The sequence below is a fragment of the Peromyscus leucopus genome, chromosome 14 (genome assembly GCF_004664715.2).
Source record: "Peromyscus leucopus breed LL Stock chromosome 14, UCI_PerLeu_2.1, whole genome shotgun sequence".
In the NCBI taxonomy this organism is placed as follows: domain Eukaryota; kingdom Metazoa; phylum Chordata; class Mammalia; order Rodentia; family Cricetidae; genus Peromyscus; species Peromyscus leucopus.
In genome coordinates, this window is record NC_051075.1 from 23,759,950 (window position 1) to 23,777,053 (window position 17,104).

A 17,104-nucleotide genomic window follows, 5' to 3' on the forward strand; every position below is an offset into this window, starting at 1 on the left:
ATGAGACCAGTGTGTGTGCCAATCATCAGCTACCCAAAGGCAATTTACTAGATTTCAGCAAAGAATGAGGACAATTAAAGACTTCTGAGAAGATGGCCAGGTAGGCAATCTGGGTTACCTGTCTAAAAACTAATGATTCTCATCTTCTATCTTCAGCTCACTAAGGGAACATGAGAACATGAGACATTCACTTGTCAGTGGTTCTTAATGGGCAAAAATGGGCATTAACTGAACAAATCCTAAGTGAAATGCTCTTATTCATTTTCTAGTCTGAGTAAAGCTCACATATAACACCACCCAATTTTTTAACTATTTCGAACCAAAGCTCACAACTGTTTGTAACTCTAGTTCCAGGGGATCCAACACCCTCACACAGACATACATGCAGGCAAAACACCAATATACATAAATGAATAAACATATATAGCAAAACTTTTGCTAGAAGATGTCTTAAAATACATAGTGTATTTTCTAATTACCAGAACTTTTATGTTCAGAGATAGGCTAAGACATAGTTACTGTTTAACTAGTCCTCCCGCAATCAACCCACAAAATAACTACTAGATCAATACTTAACCATAAAAGAAAAGATATACTCGGGCGGTGGTGGCACACGCCTTTAATCCCAGCACTCGGGAGGCAGAGGCAGGCAGATCTATGTGAGTTCGAGCCCAGCCTGGTCTCCAAAGCAAGTTCCAGGAAAAGCACAAAGCTACACAGAGAAACCCTGTCTCAGAAAAAAAAAAAAAAAAAGAAAGATAGACTGCTACACTCATTGATTTTTTTTCCTTTGAATTTAATGAGTTTACATCAAAAAAATTAGGTTGTCATTTTACATCTAAGGAATAAAAACCTTTTTTTAAAAAAAAAAATACAAAGAGTGAAAGGATTTTTAGCCAAGCTTACATTTCTTTTGGCTATGGTTCTGAACAATTCATCTCATCACATCGTATCACAATGAATGGGCAAATGATTTCACAGCACCTGTCATAATCAGCAAGCTAACTTTGAAGCACATACACTGTCAACATTGCCTCAGAGGAAACTGACCCGTCTTCTGTGAACAGCTCTACAGTATGTCTAAACATTACACAATGCTGCTGCTGACCACCCACCCCCACGAGGGTCATCAAAGTTGGTTGGAAAGAAGTCCACGTAAGAATTTGAGATCTAAAAGGTGAAACATTCCTTGTATTAATTTTAGCAAGATCTTTACTTTTTCATTACTAAGAAACACTTTAATAGTTTTAAAGCAAAAGCTGTTAGGAGTCTAGAGAGCTAAAATCATACTCCTGAGTTCAAGCTTTCGGATAAATCTTTTGTAAGTAGTTCTCCAGGTAGTCTCCCTCCCATCCCCAAATTCTGTATTGTTTCTTACAAAACTTTGGTCAAGAGTAGAAATATATCCAGGCAGATGTATATGCCATACAGTAGCAAGAACAGTAAAGCCCAACTAATGACCTCGGGTTTTAAAAATAGAAGGCAATTAAGATGTACTCAAAGTTACATTAAGAAAAGCTTCCACTGGATAATATTGAAACAGTCACAAAGGTTAAGAAAATACTGATATCAAAGTACAAATGACTACAATGTTAAAATAGACAAAAGCTACTATATAAGAGCCTCTTTTAAAATCAAAAAAGAAAGAACACAACACATGAGTCAGGATGATTTTCCTGTTCTACTCATGAATTTTAGTCTTTGTTATTTATAAGGTTGGTTATGTTGACATCCGTAGAGCATCTTACTTCTGATGAGGTCTCATCCCAACTTCCGAGGGGGGATCCTCCCCCAGGAACCTCCGGATCCTGGTCACATCTTCGTCACTGTACGATTTCGAAGTAGTGCAATATTGCCATGATGTGCTGAGGCATGAAGACATAGCCGGTGTACAGTGCCATCCCCACCACAGAAACCAGCATCGAATCTGTGTTACGGTTAAGGAAAGTTCTCTTTCTCAGTCCATTCAAAAACTCAATCACACCGTTCTTTCAACAACCGACCCTGTCTGGCACTCACTCACCTGGTAAGTTTCATATTTATCAAGTACGTATAAAGAACGAACAGTGCAGACATGGGATACTTGCCGTTACAATGTCTTAAGTGGTTTTTAGCCCATTTTATTACCTCTACCAGCATCATGCAAAGTCAGCACTATTCTCCCTATTATTAGACAGAGGCGCAAACATCGGATGACTTCAAATGAAGCACATACAGTGTTCAACCTAAGAAACGAGTGCATGCCGGGGCTGGGGAGATGGCTCAGCTGAGGACCCGGGTTCAATTAAGTCTCCGCACCCACACGGGAGCTCCCAACGGTGGCCAGCTTCAGTCCCTGGGGATCTGATACCGTCTTCTGGCCTCCCTGGTGCATAGACATACATGCAGGTAAAATGCCCATACACAGAAAATAGAAAGGGAAAGGGAAAGGGAAAAACTGAGGGGGGGGGGAGAAAGACGAGTACGGAATATGATTACATTTAACTTTGTAAGGTCTACCAATTTAAGCAACAGCAGAAAAGAATGCTTGGCCTGGGTATTTTAAGTTTAAACTGCCACATGGCAGAAGGTACCGGCATTGAGGTCAGACTGCTTCGATGTGGCAGCATGCCTGGCTTTTTACCCGGATGCTCGGGGTCCAAACTGGAGTCCTCACACCTGTGTAGTGAGTACTTTCCCCGCTCGGTCCTTTTCCTAGCCCATCGCGATAGGGTTTATATAAACAACGTGCTTACTACACACTAATATTTGTCTAACAGGTCAGCTGACTAATCTCCTAGCCCAGAACTCTCCTGGGAGATGTTTGCTGTGGTTATTACTCACCGGAGACTGAGACAACAGTGACCTGTCCGGGGCCAAACTGAAAGCTGCCGTCAGAACCAGAGGTCAAATCAAGACTCAAAAGCGAAATTCACTTACATCACGGAGCAAATGTGACTGAAAACTCTCTCACCGTGCTTTTTCTTCTAACCGTACATTGTACTGCCCCCCTCATCTTGTTCTTTTTTTTGGGGGGGGAGGCAGGGTCTCTCTGTGTGGCCCTGGCTGTCCTGGAACTCACTAGATAGACCAGGCTGTCCTGGAACTCAGAGATCTGCCTGCCTCTGCCTCCCAGTGCACCACCACACTGGCATCTCATCTAGTCCATCCTTAAATCTCTACCTTTCTCTTTATCAAACCACCTCATTTCTTTAAAATGAACAAACAAACAAACAAAAAAAATGCCTAATTACCGGCTCCCATCATTGGCAACGGACTCCCCCCCCCCCCCCATCCACACTAACTACAGACAATCCCTAAGATTCCCAGTGGCCCATCAAACCCAATGGCTAACTGGGGACTGGCTTGGTCCCTGCTGCACTAACCCTCCTGTTCTGGCCTGAGGTTCAAACCAGGGCCTTGGGCACGCTAGCTCACTTGCACTGAGCCTCACCCCCAGCCTGTGCATTTTTGCAGTGCTCATAGCCATTTGCCTACTCAATCAGAAGCGTCTTTGATTCCCTCGTCCCACATTCAAATTTCCTAAGACCCCCCCCCCCAGTTCTCCAGTCCTTATCTCACCTCTCCTTTCCTCACCAATGAGAAATGATGGAAGCAATATTAGTCCTTAGTATTAGCAATATTAGTCCTTAATAAATCCTAAGATTTATTTCTAGCCTGCTGGGCATGATGGCCCACACCTTTAATCCTCACACTCTGGAGGTGGAGGTGGTGTACAGAGTGAGTTCCAGGACAGCCAGGGTTACACAGAGAAACCCTGTCACAAAAAAAGAAAATTATTTTGTAGCCAGAGGAAGAAGTTGGCAGATCTCTGTCATCTCAAGGTCAGCCTGGTCTACAAAGAGAACTCCAGGCCAGCCAAGGCTGTTCAGTGAGACCCTGTCTCAAAAAAAAAACAAAAAACAAAAAATAATCAGTGTTCGTGTGTGTGTGTGTGTGTGTGTGTGTGTGTGTGTGTGTGTGCAAGAGATTATGTGTGTGTGTGAGAGAGAAAGAGAGAGAGACAGAGAGAGAGAGAGATTCCTTCCTTTCTTTATTAGCATTTTAAGATCCCATTTATTTAGAGAGGACATTTAGTTATCACATCTCAATCTCCTTCGAGTCATCTTCTACTGGAGACAGACACAAAAGGAAAAAGTACAAATCTGATGATATACAACACACAAAAAAGACAGGTAATACCCAAATAATATTTCTATTTACAAAGCCAGCATGCCTTTGATCCCAGCACTCGGGAGGCAGAGGCAGGCGGATCTCTGTGAGTTCGAGGCCAGCCTGCTCTACAGAGTGAGTTCCAGGACAGCCAGAGCTACACAGAGAAACCCTGTCTCAAAACTAAAAAGCTAAAAATGGAAAGCTGTTCTCTGCCACTGAATTGTAAGTGCCTGTGGGCAGGAGCAGACCTCGCTGAGCCTCTGCTCCCAGGCGCAGGACACCATACGACAGAGCTGCCCTATAAATCACTCCGGTACCAACAGCCATGGGCCGGGATGCAGGAAGGCCCTGCAGACAAAGGTTTGCACAAGGGCTGAATGAAAAACAGGTTATTTATAGCCAAGATGTAACGTAAACACTTTATTATGTTCATAAATCAAATGGAACCAGGCATGGTGGTTAAACACCTTTAACCTCAGCACCCAGGAGGCGGCAGCAGGTGGATCTCTAGTCCCAGGACACCCAATGACGTACAGTAAGACTCTATCTCAAAACAAAACAAACAGCAACAAAAATCAAATGGATGTAAAACTATGTATTTGTAGGTAGCTTGCTGTCTCTTTAAGAGAGATTAGCCAACTAATCACGAGCTGAGAAATTTTCAGCTAAAGAATAAAAAAATAAATAAACAGGCTAAGCCAGCATTTATTCCAGCAACTTAAAAAAAAAAAAAAAAAAAAAAAGTACTGTAACAAAGGCAGGAAATGATTTAAAGACCAGCACCATTCATCAGAACCAAGACCAGCAACTAACACGGCCTACCCCAAACAATAACACTGCCACCCCTGCCATTCACAAGACTTGGAAAACTGGAAAGCAGTTTCTCTCTAGGAAAGTCAGGAAGTCAGGATCTCTATTGGGCCCCCACCCCCACCCCCCAGTCTGCTTTACTACCGTACAGAATACTCAGTACTTTAAATCTGATCACACTGCTCACATCAGAAAGCTTCTAAAGCAAGCTTGTCTTTTTTTTTTTTTTTTTTTTTTTTTTTTGAGAGACGAGACAGGGTCTCTCTGTAGCCATGGCTGTCTGGAACTCGCTATGTAGACCTGGCCTAGAACTCACAGAAATCCTCCAGCCTCTGCCTCCCAAATGCTGGGCTCAAAAGCAAGAGACACTGTCCCCAGCACGATCTAATCTTACATTGGTCAAAGTCCTTTGTAAAAACCAATTATAAAATGATATTTACCTCTTAAAAGTAGCCAAAAATTTTATACACACAACTTCTTTTAGAGAGCCATCTGGGGAGTGGGGGAGAACAACATTTGATTGTTATCGGAGAATATTTAGTGAAAAGCAAAGCCCTACACAAAAGAAGGTGCCAGAGCCTGGCAGTGGTGGTGGCCCACGCCTATAATCCCAGCACTTGGGGGGGGCAGAGGCAGGTGGATCTCTGTGAGTTCCAGGCCAGCCTGGTCAGCAAAGCAAGTTCCAGGACAGCTGAAACTGTTACATCCTGCCTTGAAAAACAAAAAAAAACAAAAAAACAAAAAAACAAAAAAAAAAAGGAAGAAAGCAGCTGTCAGCTACAAACTTGAGCTCCAAACAAGAAAGCTTTACTTTTCCTCATGACCTGAAATAACTAGAGATCTTCCCCAGCAGAAATGTTAAGAATGTTGATTTTTCTCCAATGTATCCACTGGGACTTGATACTTTTCTGGCTGCCTAATATGACAGCAAATGTAAGGGACTGATACTGTTACAGCCCTGTGTCGGCTCCCTGACCAGCCCTTCTCGGATCACAGGAAATCCCAAAGCAGCAGATGTTCCCGAGCTGAAGTAAAACCCATCCCCGGGACTGTTAACAGTGTGCCGATAGCAAGAAAGAATTGTTTCCACTAACCAGAACTTTACAAGGAGCTCTTTCCAACTAAGAGAACAAAACAAAACAACCAACCAACGCCGCTGGTTGAGAGTGCTTGCTGCTAAGTACTCAGTGGGTAAAGGAGCCCTGAATTGGATCCCTGAAACCCACATGGTAAAAGGAGAGCCCACTCCCTCTAGTGGCCCTCTGCACATGCACTAGTTAACACACACACACACACACACACACACACACACACACACACACACACAGTTTTAAGAAAAATCATGCTGCTGAACACTGGCCATGCCCTGAAAAAAATCCTCAGCCTGAACTAAATTCCTGGAAATCAATTGTAGCTCCGATTCCAAACACCAGTTTACAACAGATGTGTATTTTCATAAATGAGTCTATTGCCTTCACAAAGACCCAGTACTGGGGGAGGGCTGTGGGGTGTGTGTGTGTGTGTGTGTGTGTGTGTGTGTGTATGAATTTCCCAGGGTTCTGCTTCAGTCCGTATTTGTTGCAGAATATTATTTTAAGGTGTGTTACTTTTGCTTATGTTGCATTTGTTTAACTCTGTGAAGCTGTGTTACTGTGCCTGTGTAAAACACCTGATGGTCTAATAAAGAACTGGCCAATAGCGAGGCAGGAGAAAGGATAGGTGGGGCTGGCAGGCAGAGAGAACATATAGAAGGAGAAATTTGGGAGGTGGAAAAAAGGGTGAAGAATCCAGAGGAGGAGGAGGAAATCAGGGGCCAGCTACCCAGCCACCCAGCTATACAGCAAGCCATGGAGTAAGATTTACAGAAGCAAGAGAACAGGAAAAGCCCAGAGGCAAAAGACAGACGGGATAATTTAAGTTAAGGAAACCTGGCAAGAAACTACGCCAAGCTAAGGAAGGCCGAGTGTTTATAACTAAGAATAAGTCTCCATGTGTGATTATTTGGGAGCTGGGTGGAGGGTCCCCCAAAACAGCAAAAACAAACAACACATATTTCTAGAGTACCAGTTAGCTCCCATGCGACCGGTTCTGTATCATTCACATGGGGCCTTTCTTTCCTTCTTTCTTTCTTCCTCTTTTTTTGGGGGGAAGCAGTTCAGACCCCCTGGAACTGGAGTTACAGATAGGCATGAGCCACCATGTGGGTGCTCAAGACTGAACCTTTGTCCTTGGGAGAGCACTGACTGCTGAGCCATCCCTCCAGCCCCTCGTATGGGATTTCTCATGTCAGGGAAGCCAGAGTAGAGGGCAGCGGCCGACAACCTTCAGCAGGAAGCATCTCTCAGCTCAGCTGCTGCGCAGCACAAGCCCTTTGAATTCTATTTTAAGAAAATTAGAAATTAGCATCTGCAGCAGCGCGGCCTCCAGAGACACATCTCTAGACTGGCCCAGCTCTCAGCTGATGCTGGCGGCACTGTGTCCCATAGAGCACCTATGGTGGCCTTAGATCCCTGACAACCAGTATTTCCACTCAACACTGCGCATGCATTTCTAATGAAGCCTGGGGCAGCTTCCAGCCACGATGGGTTCCACAGCCTACCTGGGCTAATCAAGTTGTCCCCCGAGATGGCAATGATTGTTTCTGTTAGGGCTTGCTTGGTAAGTTGCACATGTCCCAATGGCCTGCCGAAATACTGTCTTCCAAGAAACCCTACTATGTGGGCATTGGCCAGAACATATATAATGCATGCTGGCCAAAATTTATGAGTGAAACTTCTACTTATAACTACTTAGCATAAATATTCTTTCAAACACTCTATAACTATTTTAAGCATTCCAATATATACTCTGTCTGGTAGCTCTGAAACCTAGCTTTTAATTATTAAATATGAACACCTCGAGTTTATTGGTTTTTCAAGACAGACTTCTCTATGTAGCCTTGACTGTCCTTGAACTCACTCTGTAGACCAGGCTAGCCTCACTCATAGAAATCCACCTGCCTCTGCTTCCCCCTTTAATGCTGGGATTAAAGGCATTCGACACCATTGCCCAGCCTCCAATTTACTATTTTTGTTTGTTTGTTTGTTTTTATTTTTGTTTTTTTGTTTGTTTGTTTGTTTTTCAAGACAGAGTTTCTCTGTGTATCCCTGGCTGTCCTGGAACTCCCTCTGTAAGCCAGGCTGGCCTCAAATTCAAAAATGCTCAAGTGCTATGATTAAAGGGGTATGCTACCAAGAGGGGGTGGCGCAGGGTGGTACATGCCTTTAAACCTAGCACTCAGGAGGCAGAGGCAGGCAGATCTTTTGAGTTCAAAACCCGTCTGATCCAGGACAGCCAGGACTCCACAGAGAAACACTGTCTCAAAAAAAACCAAACCAAACCAACAAACAAAAACCAAAACAAAACAAATTGCCCCAGACATGGTAACACATGCCTTTAACTCCAGCACTCAGGAAGCAGAGGCAGCTAGATCTCTGATTTTGAGGCTATTATAGTGAGTCCCAGGCCAGCCAAGGCTATATGGTGAAACCCTGTCTCTAAAATATAAGAGAGAGAGAGAGAGAGAGAGAGAGAGAGAGAGAGAGAGAGAGAGAGAGAGAGAGAATGAGAATGAATCTGTCTTAGTTTATCTCAGAAAAGCCATAAACGTCACAACACTCTCGGCTTCAGGAGGTCTTCAGTCACTGCTCCTAACACATTGTAACAAATCGCTAATTTCACAAGCTGAAGCAGCGTGGAACAAAGACCATGGGGCAGTCCCTCCTAGGCTTTCCAGCCCTTAAAGTAGTCTTCATTATCTCACACCTTCCCTAAAAGCTACTAAAGAAAACATCATTTCAAAGCCCGAGTACATTTCAAAGCTAGTAGATATTCTAACACCCTCCATACAAACACAGTGTGAAAACAAACCAAAGCTTAGAAACTGGCAGTGAGGAAGCAATCTCCCAGGAAGTGAGGGCAGTTTACGACAAGCCAGTTAGAGACCTACTTCCCGTCTTCTAACAGGCATCTGAGAACTGCCCCTAGGCTACCAAATCTTCCCATCCCCTCCTCATACTCTCCTTCTTCCTCCATCTCATGACCCGGGGAACACAAAGAACCTCTAACACAGCCCAGAAAGGGATAATAACTAACTAGGGTTTTACTTTCATTCAGATAACAGACATCTGGCACAGGACCCAAGCCCGTCTATTTACTCATCCAAAGGAAAACAGGAGAGTTTGTTTTAACACAATTTTTTTGTTTGGCTTGGTTTTGTGGTTTTTGGGGGGACAGGCTTTCATGAAGCCAAGGCTGGCCTCAAACTCACCAGGTAGCTGAAGCTAGCCCTGAACATCTGTTCTGATGTTCCTGCAGTCACCTCTCCAAGGACTAGGATTACAGGCATGCACCACCACACCTAGCCATACACACAATTATTTGAACAGGGGGAAAAAATGGCAGCCTTTTTCTGATAGAAATTAAAGCTGATTTTTTTCCTCTTGGCTTCACAGTGCAGATTGGTTTTACCAGTTACGCAATGAACATTTTCTATGAATTGTATAAGAAAATCACCAGGAGGTGGCAGCGCCCGCCTTTAATCTCATCACTCTGAAGGCAGAGGCAGGTGAATCTTTGTGAGTATGAGGCCAGCCTGGTCTACAAAGTGAGTTCCAGGACAGCCAGGGCGACACAGAGAAACCTTGTCTCAAAAAAACAAAAAAATAAAAAAATAAAAGAAAGAAAATCATTGTGACAAAAGTATACAGTTACAAAAGTAACAAAAAATAGTTTTGTTAAAATTATTTTAACAAAAGTATTAAAAATATATGTACAAATAAATTCTTTCTAGCTGTCTACATTTACTATAAAAGACTCCTATGTCAACATAAATGAGCAAGGGACTACATCATCCACCTTTTTTTCCCCTTTGGAGGGTGATGGACATCAAATGTCCGAAGACCACTGTACTACATGGTTTCCAAAAATGCTGCTGCTGCTGCTGCTGTTTTCCAAGACAGGGTTCACTAAGCTTCCACTTCATCCACTTAGTCCTCCCTGGTACCAGGAAGCTGCATCCCTTCCTACAGAAGGAAAGTCCTAAGGTAACAGCAGAAAATCCACAACAGCAGAAATGGTGGCCAACACCTACCAGCACTCGAGAGGCTAAGACAGGAGGATTACTTTGAGTTTCAGGCAAGTTTGGACAACATAGACAAGCTTGGCTGCATAGCCACAGCCAATTACTCAAAAACATCACAACCAAAATCTACTGCCGCACTGGGTTTCCCTTCGTAATTTCTCTCTCCATCTTCAAAACAGGACACTATTTCTAAGACAATTAGCACAGAAAACTGTTAACACTGTTGCCACTGTAGCTTTTAACCATAAGCCAACCAATGTTTCCAAGTGTCCAGCGTCTACACTAAGCTCTACCATCACCCTGACTTAAAGAGTTTCAAACTTTATCCCGACACTGTTTCTTTTCTTCTTCCTTCTTTCTTCTCTTCCTTCAAGTTTTGCCACGTAACCCTGGCTTGCCTGGCACGTGGCTGTGTATTACTCAGCCCATGCTGCCTTGAACTCCCAGCAGCCCTCTTGAATCAGCCTCCTGAGCGGTGTCATCAGTCATGAAGCACCACGTCTGGCTTTCATTAGTGTGAGGCTTTGCCAACATTGTTTGAGTGTAGTAAGACAATCTTCAGTCAAGATTACCTGCTACTATCGAGGAGTTTCAATTAAGCATGCATTTAAATGTACATTTTACCTGACCTACAAAATCCAAAGACCAAACTGAAGCTACCAAACAAACGATGCAGACTCTATATTCCAAAGTCCCAAATCTGCATTCTGGTTATTAAACTCTAGGTTAGGAAAGAAATACCAGTGGTAAGAAAATGTCTTGCAAGCAGCTAAAATTTTTCAAGAGACAGCTCCAAACAACCTCATGCTACTTCAACACCAGCATTCTTGATAAAGCTTGGAGTGAGTGCTAGCTACCTCGGTCATCAGAATGCAACAATGCATGTGTGAAGTTGTTCCTAAGCAAGCTAACCACAACAGAAAGCTGAGCCTGGATAAAATAAACATGTAACGTGAAATAATTCAGTCTAAACTAAAGAGAGGGCGTGGAAGAGGAGAAAGAACCCATTTTTAGTATTCAGTCCACCAAATAATACCAGAGGGTATCAGCGTAGACATTAGGAGACAACAAACATTACAGATTTCACAACCTTGAGCTATTCATTGGGGCTGTCACAATTAGGTGAAGTAAGGTATTCAGAAAGTGCTCAGCCAAGTCATCACTCAGTAGTTCTTAACTATTTATAAATTACACAACAAAGCACAGCTTGAAACCCCATCTACAACTAACCACAAATCTGTCCCGGACACAGCTCATACTTACGGTGCAAAGAAGTCATAAGCAAAACACACTTCTTAAACTGCCATCTTGAAGACACAAAGGTCTGCCAGTAACTTACAAACTGCTTTCCAAAACTGTATGGGAGTGTCACGACCACGTACTCGCAACCTGGTGAACTGGTTAGAGTTCTGTCGCTCCAAAGCCAATCATATCAGGACTAGCTAAAGGGTCAAAGACGCCCAAGCCGGGAGCGATTTGCTCCACCAGCATCACCCCTGCCTCCTACCAGGGGACTGAAGCAAAAGCAGGCGCGGCCGAAGCAGGGCAAGGAAGCCCCAGGGGAGACGTCGCCCTCCGGACTGCCTACAGAAATCAGGACGCCTCCACCTTGGGCAGAGGAACTGCGCCCTACACCCCGATCTCTGCGGTTCCACCTCCCTTGGCCCCAAGACACCCCCACCCCAACCCGGCGCGGGCGCCCCTCCAAGCCCAGGCCAGGCCAGGCAACAGAGGATACTGAACACGGTCCGCTCCCAGGGCTCCAGCATGTAGAGTGCCGTGACCAGCAGGTATTGGTAGTAGAACCAGGACATCTGCTTCCAGGCCCGCGCCAGCGCCATGCCCGCCATGCGCCTCCCGCGATGCAGCAGCGTCAGGCCGGCCCGGGGCCCGCTCACCTCCTAAAGCCCCAGGCCTCGGGCCCGCCCGCCACCACCCTGCGCCCATTGGCCCTGCCGGCTCCGCGCGTCACCGTGTACGCCCAGCCCCGCGCGCACCCGAGCGGCCACCGCCGGCCCCGCCTGACCGGCGCTTATTGGCCAGGAGGCCACCTCGGATGCTCGCGCTCCGCCCCGCGCCTCGCCCCGGGTGCCTCCCCAGCCCCGGGAAACGGTCTGGATCTGAGCGCTCGTTCTGCTTTCCCACGCGCCCACAAGGCGGTTGCGAGATCGGCTTCAGGGCCCACTGGTGTTCAGTCGAGGGCATGTCCTTGGAGGCAGGTTCCTTCAGACGAGCCCAAAAGGGTTCTTTCTAGGAACAAGTGTATGGAATATCTCTCTCCTGCCTCTGGGCCAGGGGATTTTAGGGCTGGGTGTGAATGCAACCAAAGAGATAGGCGTGCAAATAAACAGTATCCTGTGCCATAGAAAATGATCAAAGAACGCGGATGCCAAATGTCACCCAGCCAAGGAGGTGTTGAAAACTGTAAAAGTGACGTATACTTCAGTTCTTTTCTTCGCCCAGGCACATGCATGAAAACACACATATCTAGGCCACATTACCCCGCCTCCGCCACCACCACCCAGTACTCCCTAACCTAAAGACAAGAGAACTGACCATAAACAGCTGCCCATCTTTCCGTGGCTGCATTTAGGAAACAGCCGCGTAGATCAGGATCAAGAGACTTCCACTTGATCTAGTGGGTTCTACAAACAACTTGAGGTCAGTGTGGGAGCTGTCTCCTAGAGACGCACTCCTAAGATTTTTCTATCTGCAATGGAACAGCTGTATTTCAGTCTTAAATCTCGGTCCATAAACTGCGTGTAAGATGATATAATTAAATGATCCGCAATTTACCTGTTTAAAAGTTTTGAGCCTACTGCTTTAAGCTTTAAAACTTTCAAGACTGGCATCTATTAACTTAGAAATATCAAGAGTTCCTTATGAGCAAAGACCTTACAAACAGTAATAGAGTTAAATCTTCTTTCATGAAGTACCTATCTACTAGAGAAGGCAGGCAGGTAGACTACAGTAAAGTGTGCTGTGATAAAGGGTATCTGTGTTCTGTGTATTAGATTGGAAGAGTAAAGGTTTCTGGGAAACAGTACTTGAGCTAACTGCTGAAGGAGGAGTACTAACAGAAACATGGGTGAGAGATGTTCCAAACTCAGAAGAATAACACCCCCACATCAAAGTCTGGCATTTGGTTCCAGGACTAAAGATCTGCACTGGCTGGTTTTGTGTGTCAACTTGACACAAGTTAAGAGTCATCAGAAAGGAAGGAGCCTCCGTTGAGGAAATGCCTCCATGAGATCCAGCTGCACTTCTCATTAGTGATCAGTGCGGGAGGGCCCAGCCCATGGTGGGTGGTGTCATCCCTGGGCTGGTGGTCCTGAGTGCTCTAAAAAGGTGGGCTGAGTGCTATAAATAGGAAGCAAGCCAGTAAGCAGCTCCCCTCCATGGTCTCTGCAACAGCTCCCACCTCCAGGATCCTGCCCTATTCAAGTTCCTGTCCTGACTTCCTTCAGTGGTGAACAGTGATGTGGAAGTGTAGGCCGAATTAAACCCTTTCCTCCTCTCCAGTCTGCTTTCTGGTCACGGTGTTTTGTTACAGCAATAGAAACCCTAAGACAGGACCCCACTAGTCCAGTGATGAAGCCAAAGCTATTACTCATTCTCAGACCTTTTGTTAGTTTTTTGTTTTTGTTTTTGGAGACTGTGTTTTAGTTTGTTTTTCTGCTGCTATGGTAAAAACTATGACAAAATAAAATAAAAAAATAAAACCTTGGGTAGAATTCATGTCATCTTATAGGTTATAGTACATCCCTGAGGGAAGCCACGGCAGGAACTCAAGGCAGGAGACGGGAGCAGAAACCACAGAGGAATGCTGCTTACTGTTAGACCTCAAAGTTTAGGGTCTCGAGTGGGCACCCCAAGAACCCAGACTCCAGTTCAGTTGGTGCAACAGCAAGAGGTGTTTATTGATGCGGCTGTACAGTCGGGCAAACTCAGCTCCAGAGAGCAAGAGTCGCACTGCCCCACAGTCACATGGGTACTTTTAAAGGAAAAACCCACAGAAGCCATAAGATTACAGTTCCCATACAATTTCGTTTCACAAGATCATGGTCTGATCACAGAGTGGGTACAGTCACGTCCGCATGTACAGTCTTCCTGAAACCTCAAGGGGGGTATCAGGGCGGGAGTGGAGTTTACACAAAGGTCACAGTGGTCCTTCCTAGAACACTTACAACTATCCCAGTCACAGTAGAGCGCATCTCTTAACAGAATCTCTTTACATTGTTACATTGTGGCAGGGGTGGTTGAATAATGACTGAGTCAGGTTGCCCTTGGAACTAGTTTTCTTTTTAGTTCCTTATTCTCCTGGGGCTTGGGGGGGGGGGTGTAAGCCTGAAGGGTTAGGGTCTTTCACTTACTAGCATGCTGTCCCTGGCTTGGCTCAGCTTGCTTCCTTAAACAGCCCAGACCCACTTGCCTAGGAATGGCACTGCCCATAGTAGGCTGGGGCCAACCACATATCAGTCCCCCACTGGCACACCCACAGACCAATCTGATGTTACAGTTCATCAGCTGAGGTCCTCTCTTCCCAGCTGACCCTAGTTTTTAATGGAGATGATAATAAAAACTAACCAGTACACAGGGTCTCACTACGAAGCCCGAGCTGGCCTTCAACTCACAGGAATTCACCTGTCTCAGACTCCTGAGTGCTGGGATTCCAGGCACACGCATTGCCACACCTAGCCTGGACTCATCTTTCAGGTACCTGATGGTAAGAAGTAAGCTCAGAAATCAAACTGGATCTGAGCTGAGAGTTTCTTCCCTGCTGGCTAGCTTTCATTGTGCCAAAAGGTCTAAGCTGCTCAGGGAGAAAATCCGTCAGTTGTCCCACCCAGTCGTCAACCCTGCGAACTACAATACCAACCTGCCAGGCAAGACACGCCCACTGGGGCAGTAGTGCAAGACTATTATGGGGGTGATCAGCTACCTCCTCGCAGGGTTTTAGGGCTGCTCCACGAGAGAGAACTCTGGTACTGTAAATCTGGTCAAAAGCCCATGGCCGGGGAGGTCATAGGCACAAGGAGGGAACCTGCTACTGTTGTTTGCTAAACAGGCTTCCGGTTAACCGGGCTTTAAATGACTGCATTCATCCCCAGCCTTGGTCAAAGGAGCTTTGGTTTGCAAAGACTCAGAACAGGTCAAAATGCAGAGAATAAGGGACTGTTGGGTTCTCGACCCTGAGCAACACATCTGTATCACCCTCTCCAAGGGGTTGCAGAAGAGGAGGAAGAAATAACGTAAGGGCCAGAGGATAAGAAGGGCTGGTGTGAAACACTGATTTCTGGACATGCTTGGAGGCCAGCTAATTCAAGCCGCCACAGTGGGTAGCGCCTAGTGAGAGAAAGTAAGTCATCCGGGGCATGTCTTGGAGGAGGTACCCTGGCACCTTCCTGTCCCTCACTGCTTCCCGTCCTCCCTCAGGCAAACAGCTTGCCACATTTACAGAGCCACAGCACCAAGGCCAATCAACCACCAACTGAAAACTCCCAAACTGTGACCCAAGTAAACCTTTCCTGCTTTCACGTCGACTGTCTCAGGTGTTTCATCAACAGAATCAGAAAACGAACACAATCAATCTGCACTGTAGATCTTTACGGTTTGGGATAGTAAAGAGTGCTGTCAACCTTCTGAGAGTTACGGGTAGGAAGTAGAGGGGAGCTGTCTGTTCTCGGCAGGCACAGCCTAAACCTGCTGTGCCTTAGTCCTCACACCTCATCTTCCTTCTCCGTCCTCTAGCCCAGGCCTTCCCCTCTGGTGCCGCAATGAATCTTCTAAGTCACCCCACAACTTACATTGCCTCCTCCACAGGATAAGCACACTGACTCTGATCCCCCCCCCCCCGTTCCTGGGATTATCACTACGGTCTGTAGTGTGAACCTTTTTCCCTCTCCTGTATTTACATAAAAACAAACAACAACTGGAAAAACCATGCTCTCTTTGTGAAGTGCCCACGTCTCCCTAGTCCTGTTCTTTTTGGATTCCAGTTCATCTAGCAAGGATCAACCCCATTGTCAAAGGACACAGACCCCAGAAAAGCCCTCCCCCGGAGCTCCTGATGCCTGACACTGTCTACCAAGACGTGCCATTAAATGGGTTCCTGGAGGACAAGCTGTGGGCTAGTCCATTTATGCCTCTGGCAGCGCCTGAGACAAAGCAGATTCTTGTACTGCTTTGCACACCTTGCACACCTCAGTAGGTAAAGGTGCCTGTTACCACGCCCGATTATCCCATGCATTTGACCCCAGAGACCCACATGCTGGAAGGAGAGAATTGACTCCTGAAAGTTATCCTCTGTGCTCACACACAAACACACATAAATGTAACTTGGGGACAGCTCAGAGGGAGGGAGTCCTTCCAAGCTCTGTGGTAACTGAAGAAGGAAGCGGATCAGGGAAGGCTTCGGGCAACACGAACAGAGGTGAAGGGTGAGCGGGTGTGGGTCCTTCCAGTTAGTTATTCGATGAGCATGAAAGAAACCCCCGTGATCCATCTGGCTGCAAGAACATGGGACAAATGTAGGGAGAGTGGGAAGGAAGTCTGTCAAGTTCAAAACATGGAAGGGCTAGCTGATAAGGAAGTTTTATGAGAGCTAAATGAGACAGGAGACAGAAAGGCCCATTAGGAAGTCATTTAAATCACACAGTGAAGGAATGGCTATTCTAACTGTGTAGCAGTTCATTCATGGTCTCCTTAGTCAGCGGTTCTGTTTATGTTCTCTATGTAGATAAAGCCAAAGCTGAAAATTTGGGAGCCACATGAGGAACCAGAAACATTAAAATCATTGCATGGGTAAGAGTGAACCTAACATTGTGGTTCACACCTTGAATCCCAGGCAGAGGCAGGTGGCTCTCTGTGAGTTCAGTGCCAGCCAGGGCTCAATAGTGAGTTCAGTGCCAGCCAGGGCTCAATAGTGAGTTCAGTGCCAGCCAGGGCTCAATAGTGAGTTCAGTGCCAGACAGGGCTAAATAGTGAGGCATTGTCTCAAGCTCCCAACTCCCCAAA

The 17,104-nt window shown here is 45.8% G+C and overlaps 1 protein-coding gene across 1 annotated transcript; it reads right to left on the minus strand.

Moving 5' to 3' along the window:
- Window positions 1–862: 862 nt before the first annotated feature.
- Sptssa (serine palmitoyltransferase small subunit A) lies at window positions 863–12,020 on the minus strand. The gene is made up of 2 exons (XM_028869701.2): window positions 11,826–12,020; window positions 863–1,927 (listed from the first exon to the last, which is right to left on the minus strand). Exons 1-2 carry the CDS (start codon window positions 11,935–11,937, stop codon window positions 1,824–1,826), a joined length of 216 nt encoding a protein of 71 aa, XP_028725534.1. The 5' UTR covers window positions 11,938–12,020; the 3' UTR covers window positions 863–1,823.
- Window positions 12,021–17,104: the final 5,084 nt, after the last annotated feature.

What these genes read in the sequence shown, in the direction of transcription:
- Sptssa (XM_028869701.2), bottom strand. Translation starts at nt 11,937, where the DNA reads ATGGCGGGCATGGCGCTGGCGCGGGCCTGGAAGCAGATGTCCTGGTTC. An exon ending in CTGGGAGCGGACCGTGTTCA is followed by an intron (nt 1,928 to 11,825) that starts GTATCCTCTGTT and finishes ACCGTAACACAG; the next exon opens with ATTCGATGCTGGTTTCTGTG.